At 38.6% G+C, this 25,050-nt stretch overlaps 1 protein-coding gene across 2 annotated transcripts in view; it reads right to left on the reverse strand.

Annotated features, from left to right (window-relative positions):
• Window positions 1–25,050, reverse strand: part of LOC133551807 (F-BAR and double SH3 domains protein 2-like) — a 55,380-nt gene that overhangs the window by 24,493 nt on the left and 5,837 nt on the right. For both annotated transcript variants that reach the window (XM_061898912.1, XM_061898911.1), the window contains exons 3-10: window positions 18,946–18,991; window positions 6,586–6,662; window positions 6,103–6,247; window positions 2,544–2,677; window positions 2,177–2,231; window positions 1,955–2,083; window positions 1,763–1,885; window positions 1,585–1,680 (exon numbers count right to left, since the gene is read on the reverse strand). In XM_061898912.1, coding sequence (XP_061754896.1) covers window positions 1,585–1,680; window positions 1,763–1,885; window positions 1,955–2,083; window positions 2,177–2,231; window positions 2,544–2,677; window positions 6,103–6,247; window positions 6,586–6,662; window positions 18,946–18,991 — 805 coding nt within the window. The remainder of the gene's footprint in view (window positions 1–1,584; window positions 1,681–1,762; window positions 1,886–1,954; window positions 2,084–2,176; window positions 2,232–2,543; window positions 2,678–6,102; window positions 6,248–6,585; window positions 6,663–18,945; window positions 18,992–25,050) is intronic.

The following is a 25,050-nucleotide window of genomic DNA, read 5'->3' on the forward strand; positions in this document are numbered from 1 at the left end:
GGCCTATAACACGGGCAGACCAGCCTAGACACTATTTATTGCTGGCCACTTATTTACCAGCCACAATTGTTCCTCACTGAGGCTTTAAACCTGGATTCACCTTGCTGCTAGATGACACCATGCTTTTTCCTTCTTCTGCCTCAGTGTCAGTATTGATTGTGTTCACATCTGTCTGAAGTCAAGCCGACGTCACTTGAGAGTAAACACTACGGATGTTTGCTAAGTGATCAAAGTCCACGGTTGACAAGATTATCAGGAGTTTTCTTTGAGGCTGCTTGTTAAATGTCTCGGTGCTTCTACAGGTAGGTTTAGAGACATAAGATCACGTACAGAGAAACTTCAATTTATAAACCCCGCTTTATGTGAACCTTTTGGTTTACAAACTTTTTGATGAAACCAAATTTGCCTTTGTGCGCAAACAATGTCTCGGTGTACGAACGCTTCATTCATTTTGTGTTCCGCTGGGAGTCTCAGGGCACTGCCACTTCCTGCATTTTGGAGAGGCGCAGCCCTCCTACGCCACATCTTGTTTACGCAGTCCATTAGAGTTTACAGCAGTCCAGTTCTCCGTGCTTCAGTGTGTTTCTTTTTTCACCCATATTTATCTATTTTGTTTACTCAATATGGGTCCAAAAAAGCTATTAAAGCAGCCTAGAAAGGAGGGAATCACTCTGGACTTAGACTTAAAAAGGAGAGGGAACCGCGGAAGAAAACGACACTTCTCCCGAGCCGTAACCCACTGCCCTTCCTCGCGTCTCTGCCTTCGTCTCCTCTTCTTGAGTGCATGCCACAAACATTGGCTGATAGCAGGGTCAAATATTTGTTTTATTTTTTATCAACAGCATCATGGCTGTTAATGTTTTTGAGAGCAACTAAGGGACGTTTTGTGAGTCTGTGCGCATTGATAGTTAAAATTACTATTGTTGAGGTTTTGTTGATCGTAGAGATTGTTGATCCATTACCCCCTTGTCAGATTTGTTTGATATATGTATATATATACATATACGTACATATGTATGTATGTGTATATATATGTGTATGTATATATATATATATATATATATATATATATATATATATATATATATATATATATATATATACACACACACACATACACATACACTTAATGTATATGTATAAACATACATATATATGTTTATATACAGTATACTGTATACATATGTACATGCACATATACATGTATATATACATAAAAATACATATACTTACTGTAGATATTTACATATAAACATACACAGTAATTATACACACATACATACATAGATATATACATACATACGTATATACACACACACACACACATATGCATTATAGTGTCTTCAAAGTGTGCATTTCTTTTTACTAAAATAAGGACTTTTTCTGAGCTTAAAACCATTTATTCATGTTTAAATTGTTTCTTATGGGAAATTGTGCTTCACTATACAAACTTTTTTTTCGAATCATGTTCAAGAACCATTTAAATTAAATTGAGGTTCTACTGTATAAAAAAAGTTGGGGATGTAAGAATATTTTCAAATGAAACGTTAAAAACTACAATAAAAAAACATTAAGGGGCTTTACCGTGTCCTCGTCGATGGGTTGGTACGAGAAGTCCGACAATTTCTGGAAAACGGGATTTTTCTGTACGAACAGCTGCTGATGGAACTCTTGCAACACCTGTTCCAAAGATGCAAATGCTTTGTGACGCTCCGCTCAACTTAAAAATAAACAGACAGCTTCGGAGGTGGTCGAGACTGACCCGGTTAGAGCTGTCCAAGAGCCGGTTGAAGACGTCGTGCGCTGCCTTGTAGGTCTCCAGCTCAGTTTGACAAAGGGCCACCAGGTAATCTTTCACCTGCTCGTAAACGCTGCCGTCCAACACCTGCAAAGACAAACGCAACTTAAAACACTGCATTAATCTCCATAAGAGACGTGTGGCGCCGCAGTGCACCTTGAGGCAGTCGCTGAGGTCGGTGTCGTAGTAGCGCTGCTGGTGAGCGTTGGCGGCCGCTAGCATGAGAAGGTAGTCGTTCCTGGCGTGGGCGGCTTTGGAGTTGCACTCGCTCCTCTTAGCTTTCAGCTGGAAGGTCAGAATTTTGTCAAGAAAACGGAGCCATGTCAGCCTTTTTTTTTGGGGGGGGGGCTTTTTGGGGTGTAAGTAGCTCAAACGTACCTTGACAGTTGCCCTCTGCAAACTAGATCTGGACTGGAAGAGGCTCAGCTTGGACCTGAACACAAAGTGCAGCTTGTTAGCAATTAGCATGAAGTGTTACAGTCTTTCCATGAGAGAATACAACTTTAGCTGCAGGTGCAGGCCGTCAACTAAATTAAAACACACGCACACACATGCACAGATTTATGAGCAGCAGTCAGCTGTGGTGGCCAGAGAGTCATTATACTTTAATATTTGGTTTTCCATGTGTGGTGTTGTCATGCTCAACTCTTGAGTTTGTTTGGCGTCACCACGGCCCTGCTATTAAGTTAGTGCAAGATCAACAGAAGGTGTTTACTGAACAAAACAGATCTAAGCGTATGCTTACTTAGCTTCTAGCTCGGCCTTCTCCCGCACGGCCTGCGCCATGGTCTCCGCCTCCTGGTACTTCTTCCTGCTCTTGGTCAGGTCTTTGACGGACTCCTGCAGCTCGGCTTGTATGGTCGTCAACCGCTCGATACACTGGTACACAATGGGTGTGGACTCGGAGTTACATTGAAGTTCAAATCTGGTCCGGGTTGTATAAGAACCGACTGTTCCAATCCAATGATGTATTGCAAAAATAAAAAACAACTAAGGTTTTCTTTATGCCAACAGCACCGTGCTGTTTTAAGGAACCTTGTACTTCAAGATCTTCTATGTGACAACAACACTGTTGTTTTTAAGGACCTACTGAAAAAATGATAAGCACTTTGCAGGTTTTAATAACCTAACCTTTGATAAATGCTAAAATTGCAAATCATAGATATTTGCTATGACAGAAACTGTCATGTCTCTCATGGCATTTATTATTCTGGTATTTTGTTTCATTTCCTCTCAAGCGCTCTTATTTTTGTTTCCACTTCTTTTTTGCCTCCATTTGCCATCACTTTGCTTGTGTCCATGTTTGCCAACCAGGACTCTTTTAATGCCTGGACAGTGCTGGATCATTGTGCTTTTTGCTTTGCTTGCTTGGCACTTCATATGTTTGTTTTCTGTTTGTGCACTTCACAGTTGCACATTTTTTTGTTTTGTGTGTTACATGCGTTTTCCCCATTAAAAAGGGCTTTTCCCCGCACTTTCCTGCCATTTCTGCATCCTGGGATGCAGACAAAGACCAGAACGCCACAGAAACACTGATGTTTTAATGGCTCACTGGTAAAACGATGTACACTTTGCTGGTTTTATAACCTACTACTACAAATGCTAGCCAGGGATCTTTTGTATGAAAAACACTGTTTTTTTTAAAAGGACCTAATGGAAAAATGCTAGTTAAAGAGCTTCTATATGACAAAAACAATGCTGTTTTTGAAGATCTAAAGCCAAAACCATGTGCACTTTACTGGTTTTATTAACCTTCTACTAAAAATGCTAGCTAAAGATCTTTTGTATAAAAGAAACACTGTTTTTTTTAAAGGACCTACTGCTAAAACGCGAGTCGAAGATCTTCTGACAGAATAAACTGCTGTTTTTAAAGACCTAATGCAAAAACGATGAGCAATATGCTGGTTTTAATAACCTACTACTAAAAATGCCAGTCAAAGTTCTTCTATACAGCAGAATCACTGTTGTTTTTAAGATGCTACTACAAAAATGCTAGTCAAAGATTTTCTATACAACATGAACAGTGTTTTTCAACCACTGTGCCATGGCACACAAGTGTGCCATGACACACAGTCTGGTGTGCCGTGGGAGATTATCGAATTTGGGTTAAAATATTTTTTGCAAACCAGTAATTATAGTCTGCAAATGATGTGTTGTTGTTGAGTGTTGGTGCTGTCTAGCGCTTGGCAGAGTAACCATGTAATACTTTTACATATCAGTAGATGGCAGCCGTTAGCTAATTGCTTTGTAGATGTCGGAAACAGCGGGAGGCAGTGTGCAGGTAAAAAGGTGTCTAATGCTTAAACCAAAAATAAACAAAAGGTGAGTGCCCCTAAGAAAGGCATTGAAGCTTAGGGAAGGCTATGCAGAACAAAACTAAAACTGAACTGGCTACAAAGTAAACCAAACAGAATGCTGGATAACAGCAAAGACTTACTGTGGAGCAAAGTGGGCATCCAATGTACATCCGAATATGACACGACAATAAACAATGTTCCCACAAAGAAGGATAAAAACAACTGAAAAATTCTTGATTGCCAAAACAAAGTATATGCGGGAAATATCGCACAACGTAAAACACATTAAATTGCTACAGGAAAATACAAAAAAAGAGAAAAAGCCACCAAAATAGGAGCGCAAGACAAGAACTAAAACACTACACACAGGAAAACAGAAAAAACTCAATAAGTCACGGCGTGATGTAACAGGTCGTGACAGTACACCTACTTTGAGACAAGAGCTACAGTGATGCATGGTTGGTTATGGTTTGAATTGATATCCAACAACTGCAACAACGACTTTTTATTGTCAACTGACTTTCGTTTTTTTAATGCTGGTGGTGTGCCTCCGGATTTTTCCAACGCAAAATGTGCCTTGGCTCAAAAAAGGTTGAAAAACACTGATCTACATGACAGAAAGACTGCGATTTGCAACAAACTACTATTTAAAAAGCTCATCAAAGATGTTCTATATTATATTAACACAGCTGTGTCTAAGAAGCTACTACTAAACATGCGTGTCAAAGATAATCTATATGACAGAAACACGGCGGTTTTTAAGAAGCGACTATAAGAATGCTAGTCAAAGATCATCTGTATGACAAACACTGCTGTTATATTTTTAAGGACTAACTGCTAAAACTCAAGTCGAATATTCTCTAACACAATGGTTCTCAAATGTGGATACGCGTACCCCTGGGGGTACTTGAAGGTATGCCAAGGGGTACGTGAGATTTTTTTTAAATATTCTAAAAAATAGCAACAATTCAAAAATTATTTTGTAAATATATTTATTGAATAATACTTCAACAAAATATGAATGTAAGTTCAGAAACTGTGAAAAGAAATGCAACAATGCAATATTCAGTGTTGACAGCTAGATTTTTTGTGGACATGTTCCATAAATATTGATGTTAAATATTTTTTTTTTTGTGAAGAAATGTTTAGAATTATGTTGATGAATCCAGATGGATCTCTATTAAAATCCCCAAAGAGGACACTTTAAATTGATGATTACTTCTATGTGTAGAAATCTTTATTTATAATTGAATAACTTGTTTATTTTTCAATAAGTTTTTAGTTATCTTTACATCTTTTTTTCCAAATAGTTCAAGAAAGACCACTGTTATACAATTTAATAAATCAGAAACTGATGACATAGTGCTGTATTTTACTTCCTTATCTCTTTTTTTCAACCAAAAATGCTTTGCTCTGATTAGGGGGTACTTGAATTACAAAAAATTTCACATGGGGTACATCACTGAAAAAAGGTTGAGAACCACTGCTCTAACAGGTGCAGTGCTGTTTTTGAGACCAACTGCAAAAATGATGAGCTCCAACCAAAATCGCTAGTCAAAGATCTCCGATATGACAGCAGCATTTTTGCAGTAGGTGCTTAATAACAGCACAGATCCTCATTATAAGAACACACTGTACAAGCCAAACTGATAATCAAAGATTATCCATATAACAATAGTTTTTCAGCAATCTGCTACAAAAATGTTAGTAGCTCCTGACCAAACTGTAATTTGATGTCATTCCCGTGCCACATTTGGCCCCTGGGCGGCCAGTTAAAAAGCCCGGCTTTAAAAGGGTTAAGCAGCTTCGTCGTGAATGAGCTTTTAACAATGCAGCGGAGTCGCACTTGACCTAGTTGGACCCTACAGGAAGCGGGGACGGGACGGACACCTGACCTAAACGGCGTTAGAGAAGCTGTCCAAATAGTTGGATGGCTCGGGTAACACGAGTGTCAGAAACCCGAGCTCACGTTGTGAGATTGACCCTTGATGCCGTGTTTTGCTTTACCTTACGCAGCTGCTGCTCCTTCTGCAGCCTCGCCGTCTTGGCCGGGTCGGCCACCTGCACTTTGTAGTTGTCGCAGGCGCTGATCCTAGACTGGGTGACCTGGACTGTACCCTCCAAGTAGTCCCTCCATACACAATACATGTTCCTGTGCCAAACAAACACACACACACACACACACACACACACACACACACACACACACACACACACACACACACACACACACACACACACACACACACACGCACACACGCACGCACGCACGCACGCACACACACACGCACACACGCACACACGCACACACGCACACACGCACACACACACAGTTGTTGTACACAGCTGAAGCAACAATGTGTGAGCATTTCTGCACACCATAGAGGAAGTTTGCGGCCCAAATGGAGCAATTGGGGGACTGAAAGAGCCGTGCAGAGCTTCACGATGTGTAAGAAGAGGACACAAAATAATCCTCCCGCTTTGCCTCACCTGTGATCCGCTTCTTCTTCTGACGGGCTTTCTGGCCATTCCCTCTTCAGGTACTGATTGGCCAATTTCTGCAGGGCCTGGAGGAGACAAAGTGAGGAGCACATTAAAACCCTCTTCTAAATAGCAGAGGTGTTCAATGTTTTCCAGATCAAAGACCCCCAAAGCGATGGAGATATGGAGCTGCAGGCAGCACTACTTATAGATGTATAGAATTGTGTTTTGAATCAACGGGTAATAAAGGTGCATTGTTATTGTGCAATAAGATATTCAAATATTGCAGCCTTAATAGCTAACGGGCTGATTGCTAGCTGACAATCCTACGCTAATCGCTCATTGGCAAATAGCATGCTTATCGCCAGTTAGTAACTAGAGTGTTTTACCAAGCTTATTTCCAATTATTGGAGTTTTTTGTTTTTTGTTGTTATGTTACAAAGTAAAGTCTGACATTTTAAGTGATTTAGATTAGCCTTTTTGTGTCTGTTTGAATTTTGTATCTTATCCTGTTTATTTTTAATTAATATCTATTGTTATTATTTTTATATTCTATGTGTATTTGCTTTAGTTTTCTTTCTTTTACATGTTTGGTAAAAGACTGTATTTTCTCAAACTGATTGATGTTTGAAATTGTTGAGATTTGTTGAAAGTGCCTTGTTTTTCGTGTACATTGAGAATATAGGTGTGTATGTACATTACTCATAAAAAATAAATAAAATTAAAAAGTAACTAGAAATTTAATTACTAGTAGGCAACTGATGCGCTAATCGCTGGCTGGCAAATGGTGGGCAAATTGCTAGCAGGCACTCTAATTGCTAGCTGGCCATTAGTGGGCTAATAGCAGATGGCAACTGCCACACTAATCGCTGGTTGGAAACGTGTGTGTTCATTTCTAACTGGTCTGCTAATCGCTTGACAAACCGGCGTACTTACGGTAACCAATACGCTAATCGCTATCTGGCAACCGGCACGCTAATTGATAGCTGGAAACTAGTGTACTTATCGCAAACTAACAATCTAATCGCCAGCCTGGCAACTGGTACACCAATCGCTACCTGACAACTAGTGTGCTAATCGCTGGCTGCCAACTTGCATGCTAAATGCTGGCTGCCAACTGGTGTTCTAACCGTTAGCTGGCAACTGGCGTGCTACTCGTTAGCTGGCAAGTCGTGTGCAAATCACTAGCTGGCAAAAAAAGCCCGCTAATCGTTAGCTATCTTAAATGCGAACATCCATCCATTTACAACCGTTTGTCCCGTTCGGGGGGGGGGGTGTTTGCTGCTGGAGCCCATCTCAGCTATATTTGGGCGGAATCAATATGATAGTATAATCATAATTATGTTTTAATTTCAAACCTCAAGCATGTGAGCATCCTTTGAGAAAAAGAGGAAAACTGACGGGAAAAAAAAGGAGGACATTTTCTATCAGCATAAAGTGCTGCTAAGCAAACCCAGAAAAAAAAAAAATCAAAACTACAATTCCTGCAATTGGGTGCATTTCAACACTTGATTTTTTTTGTAGATGTATTCTCATCGACCAACCATTTTTGGCTGTTTTTTTTTACACTTACATGTACACGCTGATGTGTACTACCATTATTATTATTGAAAATTAAGTTAAAGTACCAATGATCATCACACACACTAGGTGTGGTGAAATTTCTCCTCTGCATTTGACCCATCCCCTTGGTAACCCCCTTGGCGATTTAACCCCCAATTCCAACCCTTGATGCTGAGTGCCGAGCAGGGAGGTAATGGGTCCCATTTTTACAGTCTTTGGTATGACTCGGCCGGGGTTTGAATTCACGACCTACCAATCTCAGAACAGACACTCTAACCACTGGGCCACTGAAATGTAATGTAAAATTCTATAAAATTCATGCAAAGAACTCAGAAAACATTTGCAATTTCGCAACTGTATGTTGTAGCCACACCGCCTTAAGAAATATTTGTTTACAATCAGTCACGTCAAAAATATACCTTCTTCCTGGCTTCTGATAAATACTCTACAACTTTAACTGATTTGTAACAAACTAGGGCTGGGCGATATATTCGATATTTATCATGGGTTTGTCTCTGTGTGGCATAGAAAATGACTATATTGTGACATTCGAGTATACGTTTTCACGCAGTTGCTTTTAGCTGCGGGCATTACTCTGCAGGCTTTTCCCACTCTTTCTTGTCTCTCCTTCTCACAGAGATATAAAATAAGTGCACCTTCTTACATACCTCACATACGCCTTCGCGGAGCAGAGATGTAGCGGCATGGTAACATTAGCTGTGATGCTAGCGGAGTAGTAATACGAGAGAAAGACGGTGCAAATCTGGTAACAAATGAAGGAAGAATTAATTACAAAGAAAAACAGCATGGGGTCCATCGTCTGACGGTGGTTTGGCTTTAAGTGGAAATATGTCAAACAAACAACCGTAATATATCAAGTATGTGGCAAAAGCGTACACAAATTAGCAGCTCTACTAATGTAGCATCATTTGAAAAGTAATTTGCTTGAGAATGAAGAGTGCTTGAAACTCTGCATGTCAACATCTCCGTTTGATGCCACACCAACAAAATGCCTAAGCAACCATTTCCACATCAACACCGTATGAAAAAAATAGTCAACAACAGAAAAAGATCATGTCTGCAGGAACCTCCCAAATAGCGAAAGACATACACTATTTGATTTCCTATTATAGAGAAAAATTTTCATTTTACTGTTTTTGAAATATCTTGTGACATCATGCACAAAAGTGCACTTTATTTGTTTTAAACTATTGTAGTGGCATTCTGTACAAAAAGTACACTTTAATTTAGTGTTGTTTTGATATGTCATCCTAGTGACATCATACACAAAAGTGCATTAATAGCCTGTTTTAAAATGTCTCTGAAAATCTTGCACTTTTTGTTTTGAAATGTCATGAAGCTTTGTGCCACTGCTTGATAAATGTTTGATAAATACAGTTTTAGTAAATTGACTTAGTGTGAATGTTGTCTGTCTATCTGTGTTGGCCCTGCGATGAGGTGGCGACTTGTCCAGGTTGTACCCTGCCTTCCGCCCGATTGTAGCTGAGATAGGCGCCAGCGCCCCCCGCGACCCCGAAAGGGAATAAGCGGTAGAAAATGGATGGATGGATGGATGGACTTAGTTCTGATTTCCCTTTCTGCATGAAAGTTTAAAATTAGCATATATTAATGCAGTATGAACAAAAATGTTTTAATGTAAACACATAGTATCATCATTCTGCTTGGATTATATGCATCAAGTATTCATTCATGATATATATCTCGATATATATCGAGATATATATCATGTATCGTGATATGGCCTAAAAATATTGAGATATTAATAAAAGGCCAAATCGCCCAGCCCTGTAACAAATGGTTTCGGATTGTTGTAATCATCCAAATATGATTAGCAGCCAAGTAGACAGCCGTCAAACTTTTGGCTGTGGGAGCAAACCCAATCGACAACAAGTAAGCCAGCTAGATGAGGCTAACTATGCTAACTAGCGAGCTTGTTTCGGTGCTCCTTATTGTCTCCCTGTCCTGCAACTCATTGCAGTTTTTAAGCAAGAGGAACAGCGGCAAAAGGAACAGCGACTACCTGCAGCTGAGGAGAGCGTTTAATACACTTTGTTGCGATCATAATTTTTTTTCCTATATTTCATTTTTAAAAATGTGAAAGTGATATTCTAAAAATTAATGTTGAAAATGCGGATTTGAGTAAGGTAGTCATGCCACTGCCATTTCCAAACTACACTACAGCGAGTTGGATCAATGTTAATGTGTAATTAATTTCACGACTCCCCCTGCCGTACCTTGGTGGACCCCTGGGGTTCAGGGACCACAGGTTGGAAAATCCCCACTTTATAGTATATACTTTTCCTGAGGGAACTCTCCTGAAGGAATCAATAAAGTACTATCCAGCTATATAGGAAGCTTTCATCTCTGTGCTTAAACTGCGTGGACTCTTTCACCCTTTTTTTTTTGTCCAACTCATTTTAGGTGGGTAAGATGGCGGGAGGAGAAAACTTTAATTCATGGGAGGCCAAATCGAGCCCTGAAGATATGTTAAAATCCTGCACGTCGGCCAAACGGTGAGGTTAACCGTACGGGAACCAAAATAGCAGAAGAGAGTAAACATTTAAAAGGAAGAGATACAACAAGGTCCGACTGATGGATCACAGTATCTCACATTTCAGCATGCATGTTTGTGACATTCTCAAAGGACAATACTATAGAAATTAAACTTGGAAATACTTTTGAGTAGTCAGTGTACAGCTAACCATATAGTAGTATACAGTCCCTATAGGATTTTGCTGCTTTTTTGGGACCATTGCGACTTAAAAGGCCTGAATTCGCAAAAGCTTTTTTCCAGAAAATTGGGGCAAAAGTTGCAAATCTAATAAGATTGAATCGCTCAATGTCTTAAGTGTTCCTGTTAGTCTGATTGGCCAATTGTGCAGGAAAGTTGCGGAGAGACAAAGTTGTGAGGCCGCGCATAATTCACTGGGTTTGGTTGAACTTGTGTGAATTGGTGCGATAGCCATATTGCACATTCCTGAAAGGGACTTAGTATAGGTTGTAATCGGGCATTTGAGTTTTGAAAAGAAGAGAACCAAGTGGTGGGCCAAAAAACAAACATGGCTACTGTTTGGGGCGGTATAGCTCGGTTGGTAGAGCGGCCGTGCCAGCAACTTGAGGGTTGCAGGTTCGATCCCCGCTTCAGCCGTCCTAGTCACTGCCGTTGTGTCCTTGGGCAAGACACTTTACCCACCTGCTCCCAGTGCCACCCACACTGGTTTAAATGTAAAAATTAGATATTGGGTTTCACTATGTAAAGCGCTTTGAGTCACTAGAGAAAAGCGCTATATAAATATAATTCACTTCACTTCACTACTGTGCAGCAAACAGAGTACGGACTATTTGAGTACGCAAGGGGCCTAGATCTAACCATTAAAACTAGATACAAAAAAAAATTAAAAATCAAACAATGCAATGGAATCTATCCATATGTTATCAAAATAAGATTTGTCGAGTAATTTCAAGGATTATATGTCGGCCGTGTTCTCAGACATGTGGAACCATCTCTAGTTGTCATTCTAAACGACAAAACAGATGAAAACTTGAACAAGAATGAAGGTCTACAACTTTTTTGTGTGTGGCTGGGTCAATGAAATTGGTACCAAGACTCTCCAGGTAAATCATGCATCGTATAGTGTATAGTGTTCTGTATTCAGTATGTGCGTTTTCCCCGTCTTTATCGAAATATAACTATAGATATCAACATTGTTTTATTCTTGCTGCCTGTTTGTTTAGATTTTGCCCACATTTGCTTTGTTTAATTTCGACTCGCCGATTTGTTTCTTTACGAAACACTGTTTAAATAAATCAAATAAATACAAAGAATATTAAGATAATACTTCAACGATAAGAGTTTCACATCGAGGTCGCATGTTAATGCGCGAATCGTTTCCCCAAGATGCAGACGGAACTCCGGAGGCAGCGTGCAGGAAGGAAAATTATTCATTTTCTATAAATCAGTCCATAATACAAAAATGCCGGAAAATGCAAACAAACACAGGAAAAGCGTGCCGAATGCATGGGAAGCTAAGGAATAAGCTAACAGGAAAGCTAAGCATGGAGGGTTCTTTCTGGTTAGGGCCACATAGACAACTTAAAACACATGTACGCGGATCTGAATACACACATTCGTATTGATACACAGGCACACTTACACACGGAAATATGGTTACACGAGCACAGATTGAGAAACAGTATCTGTTTTCAAATAATTTTGCTACAAGAATATTTCCACAGCTTTTCTAAACTGTAACCTGTTTGGATAAAGTTTCAATATAATTATTATACCAAATAATAAATTGCGAGAATCGATTTGAATCGAGAATCGTGTTGAATGGAGAATCGATTCCGAATCAATTCGGATCGAAAAGATTCGCACTCCTACTTGCTGCTTACGTGTGCAGAGAGCTATTTAGACAAAATGTTAACAAGAAATATGGCAGTTTTTGTATAACTTACTTGCAGTATTTGTCTTATTTTGCTGGTGTTTACTTGTGAAAATTTTAAAAAAGCAGTTTATTTTACACCACATGTCACTCGACATTGGTTTCCGGCAGTGGTGTGCCGTCAGGGCCAGCAAAGCCTTCTCTGCTGGTTTAACATAACCAAAACTCATGATCGTAATTAAAGATAAAATAAATGTTTCATTTACTTTCCCTAAATATCTGAAAGTATTCATATTCTCTTCATGTCATATTATGCTCCTTCCAGCACTGTTGTTTTTAGGTTATAAAGTTTGTATCTAATCAGAATTCAGCTAACTTATGTTGCCATGTTGTACGAAATCTGCCAGGGGACTTCAAAATCAACAATGCGGGAGTCTGTGGACTATTAGTGAACGTACACAAAAATTTGACAGACAGTTGCGATAGCCAATCAGATCACGAGTTGTTGTCAGTAACGCTTTCTAGCTGGCCCAAGGCAGATATATAAAGTGATTTTATGAGCGAGGTAACATAAGAACTCCATAACCCAGCATGCCACAGTAGTTAAGAGCATGCGCAGTAGCCCCGTTTGGATTCTTAAATGTACACATGAGCACGCTGTGAAGTAAACTTTAAAAACTCAGCCAACACGCCTCGTCAGCATCTTTTATGATTAGACAAGACAACAGATACATTTAAAAGGCAATTTTCAAGAAGGATATTTACAGAGAAACTACATCTTGTGAGACAATTGTCGGCCAACCCCGGAAGCTAGCTCAGCTGTCTCGGCGATGAAATGTGAGTTCAGATATTTTGTTTCTTTATTTTTTCACAATTTTGCAATTTTAATTTTGACAGTATCTCGTGAGAAATGTTGTAATTGCTGATTTTATTTATTGATTTTTAAATGCGCCAGAAAATAACCTGTTTTGTACATTGCCCAGCAGTGCGTAAATGTGTTCCTGTTTAGTATTTCTCCAGCAATGGTCAAAGATGGTATTTTGAGAGGTAATCATTGAAGTCTGACATCACTGAAGGCCTGGGTGGGAAACAAACGGCCTGCCACTGGTTTCCGGAATATATAACGAAGTGCAATATACGCATGCATATAGAACAGTGGTTCTCAAATGGGGGTGGGCGTACTCCTGGGGGTACTTGAAGGTATGCCAAGGGGTCCGTGAGATTTTTTTTTAAATATTCTAAAAATAGCACCTATTTAAAAATCCTTCATAAATATATTTATTGAATAACACTTCAACAAAATATGAATATAAGTTCCAAAACTGTGAAAAGAAATGCAACAATGCAATATTCAGTGTTGACAGCTAGATTTTTTGTGTACATGTCCCATAAATATTGATGTTAAAGATTTCTTTTTTTGTGAAGAAATGTTTAGAATTAAGTTCATGAATCCAGACGGATCTCTATTACAATCCCCAAAGAGGGCGCTTTAAGTTGATGATTACTTCTATACGTAGAAATTGTTATTTTTAAATGAATCACTTGTTTATTTTTCAACAAGTTTTTAGTTATTTTTATATCTATTTTTCCAAATAATTCAAGAAAGACCACTACAAATGAGCAATATTTTGCACTGTTATACAATTTAATAAATCAGAAACTGATGACATAGTGCTGTATTTTACTTCTTTATCTCTTTTTTTCGACCAAAAAGGCTTTGCTCTGATTAGGGGGTACTTGGATTAAAAAAATGCTCACAGGGGGTACATCACTGAAAAAAGGTTAAGAACCACTGATACAGAATATCGGTAAAAAAAGCTAATATCTGATATCCTTACTTTATGAAGGGTTACCCTTCCAGAATAGATGATAAAAAGGCTCTTTAAAAGTGAGGAATATATACTCACTTTTATGGGATACATTTAGGTAGGTCCTGAGTTGGTCGAGACCCCCTCTGAACCCGATAGTCTCGGTGCCAAGCCCTGAGAACCGCGACAAACTGGCCCTTTGTGGGAGTGACTCGAGAATGCTCGACTGAACTGGGCGAAGCGGACACATCTGAATAAGAGCGCTAGGAGGAGAAGGAAGAGCCAAACAGAGGAGGTCATTTTAATCGTTTGCAGTGATGGGAATAGCAATCCCCCTGCTGGCTAAAGCAGCTCGCAGGTGTACGAGGAGCTAAAAGTGCCCAATTGATTGTGGCACAAGCCAATCTTTCAGGGTCACTTTTTGTTCCACAGTGTAGAAAAAACACTTTTAAGATGATCACACATGAAAAAAAATGCATCATCTAAGACTCCGTTTTCTTACAAACAACTCTGAGGCTAGTCTTCATTTCAGCACATTGTTCTTCTCTCTAGAGACGCTTGCTGCGACCCGATGCGGAGGCTGCACCAGGAAGAACCAATATGAGGGCGGACAACTTTTACAGGGCACTGTGACGCTAGCCGAGAAATGTGTCCTTTTGATTGAATTTATAGTAAAACAATAAAACACAAAGCGCAGTAAGGCGAAACCTTTTCCCCCAAATACATTTCCAAGTGGAAAAGCAATCTCCAAAAGTGAAAAGATCCGCTTGTAAGGATGAGGATATTCAGACGAGTTGACGCACTGACTTCGGGAACCCCACTGCATTGACTTTGAAGCAAGTTTGGTATACAGGTGAAACTCATAACATTTGAATATCATGCAATGGTTATTGTATACCAGAAATAAGATTTACAAGGTGAAACTAAGATGTGTCATAGGCTCATAACTTGCAACTTAGGGTATTTCAAGACTTCTTTTCATGTAATTTTGATGAAAATGGCTTGCAGCCTGGCAGCACGGTGGAAGAGGGGGTAGTGATCTGCCTCACAATACGAAGGTCCTGCTCCGGCTTCCTCCCACCTTCAAAAACATGCACCCGGGGATAGGTTGATTGGCAACACTAAATTGGCCCTAGTGTGTGAATGTGAGTGTGAATGTTGTCTGTCTATCTGTGTTGGCCCTGCGATGAGGTGGCGACTTGTCCAGGGTGTACACCGCCTTCCGCCCGATTGTAGCTGAGATAGGCTCCAGCGCCTCCAGCGCCCCCCGCGACCCCGAAGGGAATAAGCAGTAGAAAATGGATGGATGGATGGATGGGTTTGCAGTCTAGGAGAACCTCGAATTGAAAAGTCCCGAAAATTTTGGCTTTTCAAAAACTGTAAACCGATATCGTCAAAATTATAACAAACATTTGAAGTATTTCACTTTGTAAGAAATTAGTTCTTATCACATATAGTTTCACGTTTGAAGTTGAATTGCTGAATTTGAATCTAATTTTTTGAGTTTTAGCTGTGCATGGTACTGCAATATTTACAGCAACATTTTTTTCCAATTTCTTTGATCAGCAGCTAACTAATATTTTAGTAATTGGAAAGGTTTTTCTATTGATCAAGTAAACGAAGAAAACACATTTTTGTATGGTTAAAGAGCAATTATAAATAAACAAGAAAAAAATTAAGATGTTAAATAGGCCAAAATATGAATTGGTCAGCGATCATGCAAGTGCAGCACATTCATTTTGTTGTGTGGTTCTAAGCCCTGCAAAGTGTCTGTCAACAACAATGAATTCAAAACATGTCTAGATGACTGTTGCTGACCACTTCTTTTTCAGAGGTTTTTAACTACTCTTATTTTTAGTCCAAATAAAGTACACTGCCATTGACTTGAAAAACAGCATCAAATGTACACATTAATCCCATCCACCTGTATTTTTACAGCCAGTTCCCTAAACTATTATCATCATTACGCTGTAGCGCAGGGGTGTCCAAGGTGCAGACTCGGGGCTATTTTTGGCCCGAAACTTGATTTCTATTGTCCCGTGACATGTTCTGAAAATAAAATAAATTCATCATTAAAGAGATATATATCACAAACAACTATTTAGTTTGTCACCTATAACACAGATGCTAGGATAATATTTCTTTTCCAAAAGGTTTAGCATATACTGATATACATTAAATTGGTTTTACATCTTAAATGTACAAAAATAGACATTTTCAGTATGCACTGCAGCCCTCACTGGAAAGTTGGGAGACCCCTGCACTAGAGCATATTTTATTGTGAAATTACATTCCGACCTAAAACCTAAAAAGTCACATATTCCCTTTATTGTGAAATCGCGTTTTAACCCGCAAAACGGAAGTAGAGTATGTTAGAAAATGTAAAATTAGCGCTAATAACGAGGGATGCATACCAAATACCGTTTTATTTGTACCGGTTCCTAATTGGGTCGGTCCCGGAGGACTGTTAAGATTCTGGACAAATAATACGACTATCTGTATTTTTTCAATCCAGCTCTCCGTCATTATTGTGACACACCGTCACATTCACTTCAGGTGCCACTGCCACGCATAAAAAAAAACACGGATAAGATGTGATAATCAGCTTGGAAAAATCACAAATATGGAACCAAGGCCACACAAAAGTTTGTAACACAATATTTCTTCCTCAAAGTCAACGCACGCTGGTAAGAGTTAGTGTCGGTTTGAAGTGAACGCGCTTTACTCCCGACCGCCGCTACCGTGTTTCAGCAATCCGGTAATCCACAGGCCAACAGTAATCCACTAATAAAAGTGAAAAAATGAAGTACGTAATACAATAATCCATAAAGTTGCTCTGAAGCAAGATAGCTTCCACTGACAGGTCAATAGTTGCAGTCTGATGTCACACTATCGCATTTGTGTGGCATCAAAACACACCTTCCTTAAATGCACACTAATTTAACACGCTAATTGATTGTATTGACTTATGTGATATAAATGATATGGCTGAGGATTTCACATTAGTCGCACAATGTTGGTCTGGACCTCTGTATTTATGATAAAATCATCGCAAATCTTCATGATGAAACTGTTATTCAATTTTGAATAATAGGAAATCGAAATTGATTTGGTGGATTTAAAGATTTCTTCTTTATAAATGTCAACCTGTTGGTAGGTTGGTATGGAATTGTAAATGGGTATTGGGTGGGTAAGTTTGGAAATGAATTGTATTCTACTGAATTTTGTATGTTATATGATGATGAATATTTTAACTGTGGGTCCCTATCCATAAGAATATCGATCGTTTGTAGGTATAACCCTTTTGCAGAACGAACTCTGATATTGACAGGGGAGACAATGATGCCGTGCTGAGTTGTCTGTAAGTGAATAAAGAAATATAATAAATAATAAATATATAAATCATGTAAAAGGTCTGTGCTCTGCACATGAATGCCATTATTTACAGCTGAGTGTTATCAAAATGAGCGATGGCTATGTGGGGTTTGTACAAGATGATGACATAACTAAATTGCACTTTGCACTGCTAACAAACGACTTGTCTAAGATTAAAAGAACAAATGTTTGAAAAAATGTTTTCCCTAATGTGAGATATTACATGAGATTGGTGATGTACAACATCTTCTGCTAATAAAAAAATAATTTTTTGACATCTTCCTTTACACCAATTACATAGATCACCGATAAGAGTATTGATGAATTCCGGTTTCGATAAGGAATATTGATATTGGTATCATCAATAAAATCCTCACAATATACATCCCTTCTAATAACCATTTGTATCTAAAACTCCAATTTCACATCGGTTTGCTTGTATTTTCAAGCAATCTACAGTCACCATGCTCTCTATGAACTTAGTGAACATCAGCAAGGCCAGGATGTCTATTACGCAAGAACTAAACTATTACCAGGTTTAGCTTGCACAGCTAGCACAATATGTGCGTAGCTTTACCATAAAATAAACTATTCCTCAAGGCAGAGAAAAATCCTTGATGTTTTTTTTGTAATCGAGATATTTCAATCACCCAAGGAATCGTTTCAGCCCCAACTGTCACCTTTGTAGCCTGTTTAGGTAGCAATTTAGTGTGGCTTAATATAATTTGCACCTTCTGCTGGTTGTGACCAAGTAAGTAGCAATCCGACGTGGTTTAGACCAATGGTGAAGAATATTCTAACACAGCCCGACCCTCACCACAGCAATCCTCCTGTCCATCATCCGTTAAGCAGGTTTGTGAAAATCGGTCAACAAGTTTTTTTTACGTAGTCCTGCAGACGTCCGAGCAAACACGGAGTGTGACCTCTCCGGCGGAGGCACTTCCTTCTCCGCCTCATGATGCAGATGGGCAAACACGACAATTTGGGGTTGCTAGGGGGACCACAGACCAGCCTCCCCCTTCTTTTCACATTGGCACTGGACATTCCACACGGGGACGAAAATGCCGCAACACCACCGAGGAGGAGAAGGGTTTTTTTTTCTCGGGCGTTCATTCTGACGTATGTGGGGAAGCTCGCAGGGGGGCCCCAATAGCGAGAGGTCACTAAAACTTCTGCAGCGACGCTTTGTTTTGTTTACCACATGGAGGCTTGCTTACCTGGGCGTAGTCCCGCTCGACAGATGCCCTCTTTTGGCTAAAAGTCCTGCAAAAAAGAGAGACATATTAAATCACCTGGGGTTCAAAAAAGTCTAAAAAAAACCTGTCCATCCAAAGATCCATGAAGTATTATTTTACACGTTAGTCATTTGATCTTCACCCTCAATGAGAAGACTACATTTCAATTTAAGTTTGTTTGTGAGTTACATTAACAAAGTCTGGACAAAATTGTATCAAAGAATTTAAAACCAGTAGGGGTTGTCGTTCATAGCGTCACAGTTTAGCTAACTTGCACTGACCACCGGAATTAGCAATGAAAGTTGTATTTCTTGTTTGCATAATATGTCGCACTTTTTGTACCGTGGCAAAGTAAACTCTACGAGTTGGTGTAAATGTAGCTTACTGATATTATTACAGTGGTGTGCATTTTTTCCTCACATGTATTGACAATTTATTGGTTGGTTATTGTCAGTTTATTTCGAACAAGCATACAAATACAATGTAATACACCACATATTTTCAGTGATTTCATTACAGCATGTCCGAGAAGGAGTAGGTAAAAGCAGAGCTTTTTTTAATCTTGCCCCGTTTCGTATTATAGCAGTTTTTAAACCATTTGCACAACAGTAAATAATTAAATGAGTAAATAAATAAATGAGTATACACTGAGTATCCAAACAATTATTAAATGAGCAAACTATAATTCAAGTTTTCATAAATACATATGTAAATAATTGATGGTTCACCTATGAGATGAGAATATTATTTTAGATATGGTTCAAGATGTTTATCAAGATGTTTATCAAGATGCTTCTTCTTTGTACTTTTTCAACACTTTGTTTGAACAGTTTCCTAAGCTGGTTTCTTTACTTTAATGATAACATTCGATTACCGATAAGACATTGGAGGCTTGACTATTGGCCGAAACAGATATTGATCCGAAAACAGCACGAATCATAAATGGTTTTTAATATTTCGTAATGTGCAATGTTAGTGAAGGCTTGATCTACTGAATTTAATCATACATAGAACAATGGTAGGTACGAAAAACATTAACCTATTTATTATTAACCGTCTAGAACAGACTTATGCTGTCTTTAAGTTGAAATGGCGTAGTAGTTATTTTTGGCGGCACCTAATAGCCACAATATTTCATTAAAAGATGAATGATAATGCGGACAAGTTTGTTTCTGGATACATTCTAATACGCTTTTGCATTGGAGACTTTGTATTTGTAAGTAGTATGCAACTATAATTGTTTTATACTTGTTTACCGGCCGAGTGCAGCTGGGATAAGCTCCAGCCCCCCCTAACCCTCACGATCCCGGAAGGGACAAGCCGTATTCAATAGATAGATGGATGGATGGATAATTATCACTTTAGGCAAAACCTGTTACACATGGAGAGAATGTCTGAAACATGCATGCTAATAGGTAAGCTAACCGCTAAGCTAACTTTAAACAACAGAATAAATAAGTGCTTAGTAAAATTTAAGAAGTGTCGATGGTAGCGTGTTACAGTAGAAAGTAAACAGTTATTAATAGGAATATAACAAGTAGATTAATACAAGTGTAGAGAGAGGATAACAACTATTGGTGTGTCAAAATTGTCAGTCAGTACAGTAAGAGGGCAGATCCATCCAAAACTTGGTGGCGTCGATACCAAAAGCAGTATCAGTAAATAACAGATATTGAAGAGATTAGTTCAATATTTTTATATTCTGAAAATCATTAATTTGCTTTTTCAAACTCAGGGAATAATTCCCTTGCCACAGGAGGGCTTTGAGGGGAAAAAAAAAAAAGATTTACAAAAGTAGTAGATAGTCATTTTTACTTTTCTTTACTTATTTTGTTCTATTGAGTTTGTTTTGCTCAAACAATTGTATGAACTAAAAAACAAATAAAGAAGTAGGTTATATATTGTGTTGATATTATTTAACTTTCAACAACACGGTCCATAAATAAATTGAAAAATGTACAGTTAATACGTGTGATATTGGTATCGGACTATTTTACCCATGGATGATCAGTACTGATATCGGCACGATAAAACCCTGATGGGAATGCCTTTACTATTAAAAGAACAGTAGAGTGGAAAAAACAAGCTGCCTCTATATTGAAGCCATTATCATATATATCTGATTTATGACACCAAAAAGACTTCCAAAGTTTGCGTAAAAAAATATGATCAAAATAGTGTAAATCTCACGGAGATTCCCGAGCCATTTTGTGAGACAATGAGTAAGCCACTCACGTGATGTCCCGTTACGAACCAATGGTCCCTTCCCCATCAACAACAATGCTAATCAAGCAGACTTTGTGAGAGCCAACAACAATTACTTAGGGAAAAGTTATGATCTACAACCTTATATTTTTGAGCCCGAACACAAAGATAAGTTTTAGCAACCGACTGCTACCCGGCGGTTGCAGCTTTATTGTGACACGAGCATTAGCCGCTTTACAAGGTACCAAACATACAAACTAACCATAGTAAAACAAAACAAACACTGTACAATTTCCACTTTGGCTGGAATGCTGACCGATTGGACGCTCACATGATTCCGTTTAGATGACGTATCAATCACATTCCTCACGATTGTTTGAAAAAAGTTGCCACAACTAGCATCTTTTTCCCCATCTCGGGGGATGTGAAAGTCGACCAGCCTGTCAGTCCATGGTCATATTTGTCTACTACCAGTTGAGAGATGAATGAATTATAAACTACAATTTACTTATAGCAAGTTTGACACTAACCTGAAGCAAACACCGTCAACAACAGCAGCCTAAGACAGCATTATCTCACTTTTATTGTTGCACTGCTGGAAAAGTCCGCCTGCGTCAATGATTAACAACAATATCACTCGTATTTGGTTAATTTTCAGGTCACGACATGTAAATGGGGTATTGTTGGCGGTTTCTGGATGTTTACATAAGGATTGTGAATGATAAACAGCACATCTCCAGTATGACTGATCTGATAATATGGTCAGAGTGCAAAATCGTTACTACAGTGATGTCACTATCCGAAAATAGCCGAAGATATTCGGAGCGGAATATTAGAAATGGCTGACTGAATTTGAGGCATTTTGTGATGTTTACACGGTGTAATCACATACTTTGCGGATTGTAAATAAAATTGGACATGATTTAATGGATACGATTGAAACACAATTAAGCATATAAAGTCAACTTGTTTTTTCACTCTACTGCTAATTTAACAACATGCCATGGGCTGATGAAAAACAATTGATTGACACTTTAATTAAAAAAAAATCTGTTTTGGTCTTGAAAAATATTTGTACAAAATCTAAAAAAAAAACAAAAAAAAAACAGGGTTTGTCCTTTTTTCAGGACCATTTAATAATTTGGGTCAATGCTAAAAGAAACCGCTGGTCCACTTGCATGGAAGGAGATCTTTTATTATCCCCAACATTCCCCTCAAAACACAATTGCGACCAAATTTGGCAAATAATGAGCGCCGATAGATCCTTTGGAGAGAGTTTCCGTCCCTAACGGTTAGTCTCATTTCTTAGCGACTAACACAAACTGTCAAACGTCTCGAGGAATGCGAGAAAAGATTGAGTGGATTTACGCAGCAAAAGAACAAAGCTGCTAACATCCTCTGCTTTGATTTATAGGTACACTTGAGGGGAGAGGTCAGTGCCCCGGGAAAAGTCGACTGCAGTAGAAATCACCATTAAGCTAGTAAACATGTCCAGACTTGAGTGTCGCGCTCCACACAATCTGGCCCCACTTCCTGGGAGCTTCCTCCCCTCCTTCTCTCTTCCTTTCTGGTCTTCCTGTCATTTTCCAAAGCACAGGCCTTGCTGACAGCGAGACGCAATTTACACTTTGATGAATCACTCCTCGTGCTCGGATGACGGAGACGCTCTCTTGCCTCGTATTGTCTCAGGCGAGCGTAGCGTGACCGGTGAGCCTCCCACGGCCCGATGGGAACATCTGGCGGCTCTTGGTGCCTTAACTTCCAGCTGTTTGGAAGGTTTTAGCAGCGCTCTGCCGCCAACCACAGACAGGAAGCGGGGAGCCATTGGGCTGTCAAGTCAATGGCGGCAGAAAACACGACCGCAAATTTTGCCTTGTCAACATGTGTACATGTTGGAGGACGATACTGTTTGTTGCTCTACAGCAGGAGTGTCAAAGTGAAGGCCCGCGGGCCATATCCGGCCAGCGAATTAATTATCTATAGCCCCTGGGATATTTGATTAGTAATAGGACAGGCCCACAGGCCATAGCCGCCTGCTGCTGTTTTGCACGCACCAATACTCCATCAAGTCATAAAAATGGGGTCCTGAAGTCAATTTTTAGGGGTCCCACTTTTTTGTAACCATTTTGGAAACAAATTATAATTGTATGCATTATCCTTTTATATCAATCAATCAATCAATGAATTTTTATTTATATAGCCCTAAATCACAAGTGTCTCAAAGGGCTGTTATGTTATGCTATATCTCACATTCTATATTGTGTTTTGGAAAAAGGTTGTATTAAACGTTAATTGATTTAAAAAAAAAAAAATAATACAAAGAAAACACATTTTTATGCACATGTAAATGTATTTAGTTATAAACAATCATTCACTTTTTCTTTCCTTCATGTATCTAAACTTTACCGCTGCCGGTATATTTTTCTATACTTTATTGTAATATTTTCACAATGTTTTTGTTCTATTTTTGGCCAAAGTAAGACAAAGAAAACATTCTGAAATTGTCTTTATTTTTTAGTTTTATGCCGTGATTTTAAGAGTCTGGCCCGCGTGTGCACAGATTTCCGTCCATGCGGCCCCTGAGCTAAAATAAGTATGACACCCCTGCTCTACAGTATGTGATATACATGTATCATTTATTACAGAACAAAAACTGCTAGTCAAAGATCCTTTAAATAGCATAGGGCTGGGCGATATAGCTAAAAACTGCATCACAATGTAAGTGCTTTATATCAGTTGATATCTATAATTATTGAGATTTTTATGTCCTATAAATAAGGACCCGGATAAAAAATATATGAAATGTAAAAATTGTTATTTGAATTGTAACATTCCTTTGATTATAATCCCCTTAGCTTGATACTTTTATTAGTAGATTGCACAGTTCAGTACATATTCCGTACAATTGACCACTAAATGGTAACACCCGAATAAGTATTCCAACTTGTTTAAGTCGGGGTCCACGTTAATCAATTCATGGATTGACATATCAAAGATATGTCAACGCAACCATGGAAAACACTCAATGTAAACAAATTATAAAATCACGTTGAACACTTAAAAATAATCTCTTAAAATGAAGGTGCAAAAATAAGGAATATGTAAAAAAAAAAAAAAAAAAAAAACACTTAATAAAGTGTAACAAAACAGTGCAAAGTGGGAAAATGTAAACATTAAGGAACAAACTATTTTCTGCAGGTTTAGTACCAGGAAGTTACAGCTGTGCTCTAAATGGGTGATTGTGGTATTACTGGTTACGAGCGCCTTGGTCTGACTACGATCCGCTTTACCAAATCTATAAAACTTGTAAAAGTGTTGAGGTGACTTTTCCTGACAATTTCTTCCCTCTCTGCAGCACTCATTTTTTGTTTCTCTTCTCACTCCATGTAGAGAATCAACCGTGGGAAAACAAGATGGCACAACCAAACTTGATAATCGATACTGTCCCCTGTTCGACTGTCACTCACACTGATCAGTGATTACTTCCTGCAGTGCTCGGTTTTAGTTATTTTTATATCTTTTTTGCCAAATAGTTCAAGAAAGACCACTACAAATGAGCAATATTTTGCACTTTCATACAATTTTAGAAATCAGAAACTGATGACATAGTGCTGTATTTTACTTCTTTATCTCTTTTTTTCAACCAAAAATGATTTGCTCTTATTAGGGGGTACTTGAATTAAAAAAATGTCCACACGGGGTACATCACTGAAAAAAGGTTGAGAACCACTGCTCTAAATGACAGTAAGTCAGGAACATACTGTTTTTAAGCATAAACTGCCAAAAATGTTTGTCAAAAATCCTCTCCATTTTTTGGTACTTTTGTCATTATTTCAACATTTCCTTTTATTGAGAACATCACTAAAAAGTTATGCTTGCATA

Source organism: Nerophis ophidion, linkage group LG04, assembly GCF_033978795.1.
Source record: "Nerophis ophidion isolate RoL-2023_Sa linkage group LG04, RoL_Noph_v1.0, whole genome shotgun sequence".
NCBI lineage: Eukaryota > Metazoa > Chordata > Actinopteri > Syngnathiformes > Syngnathidae > Nerophis > Nerophis ophidion.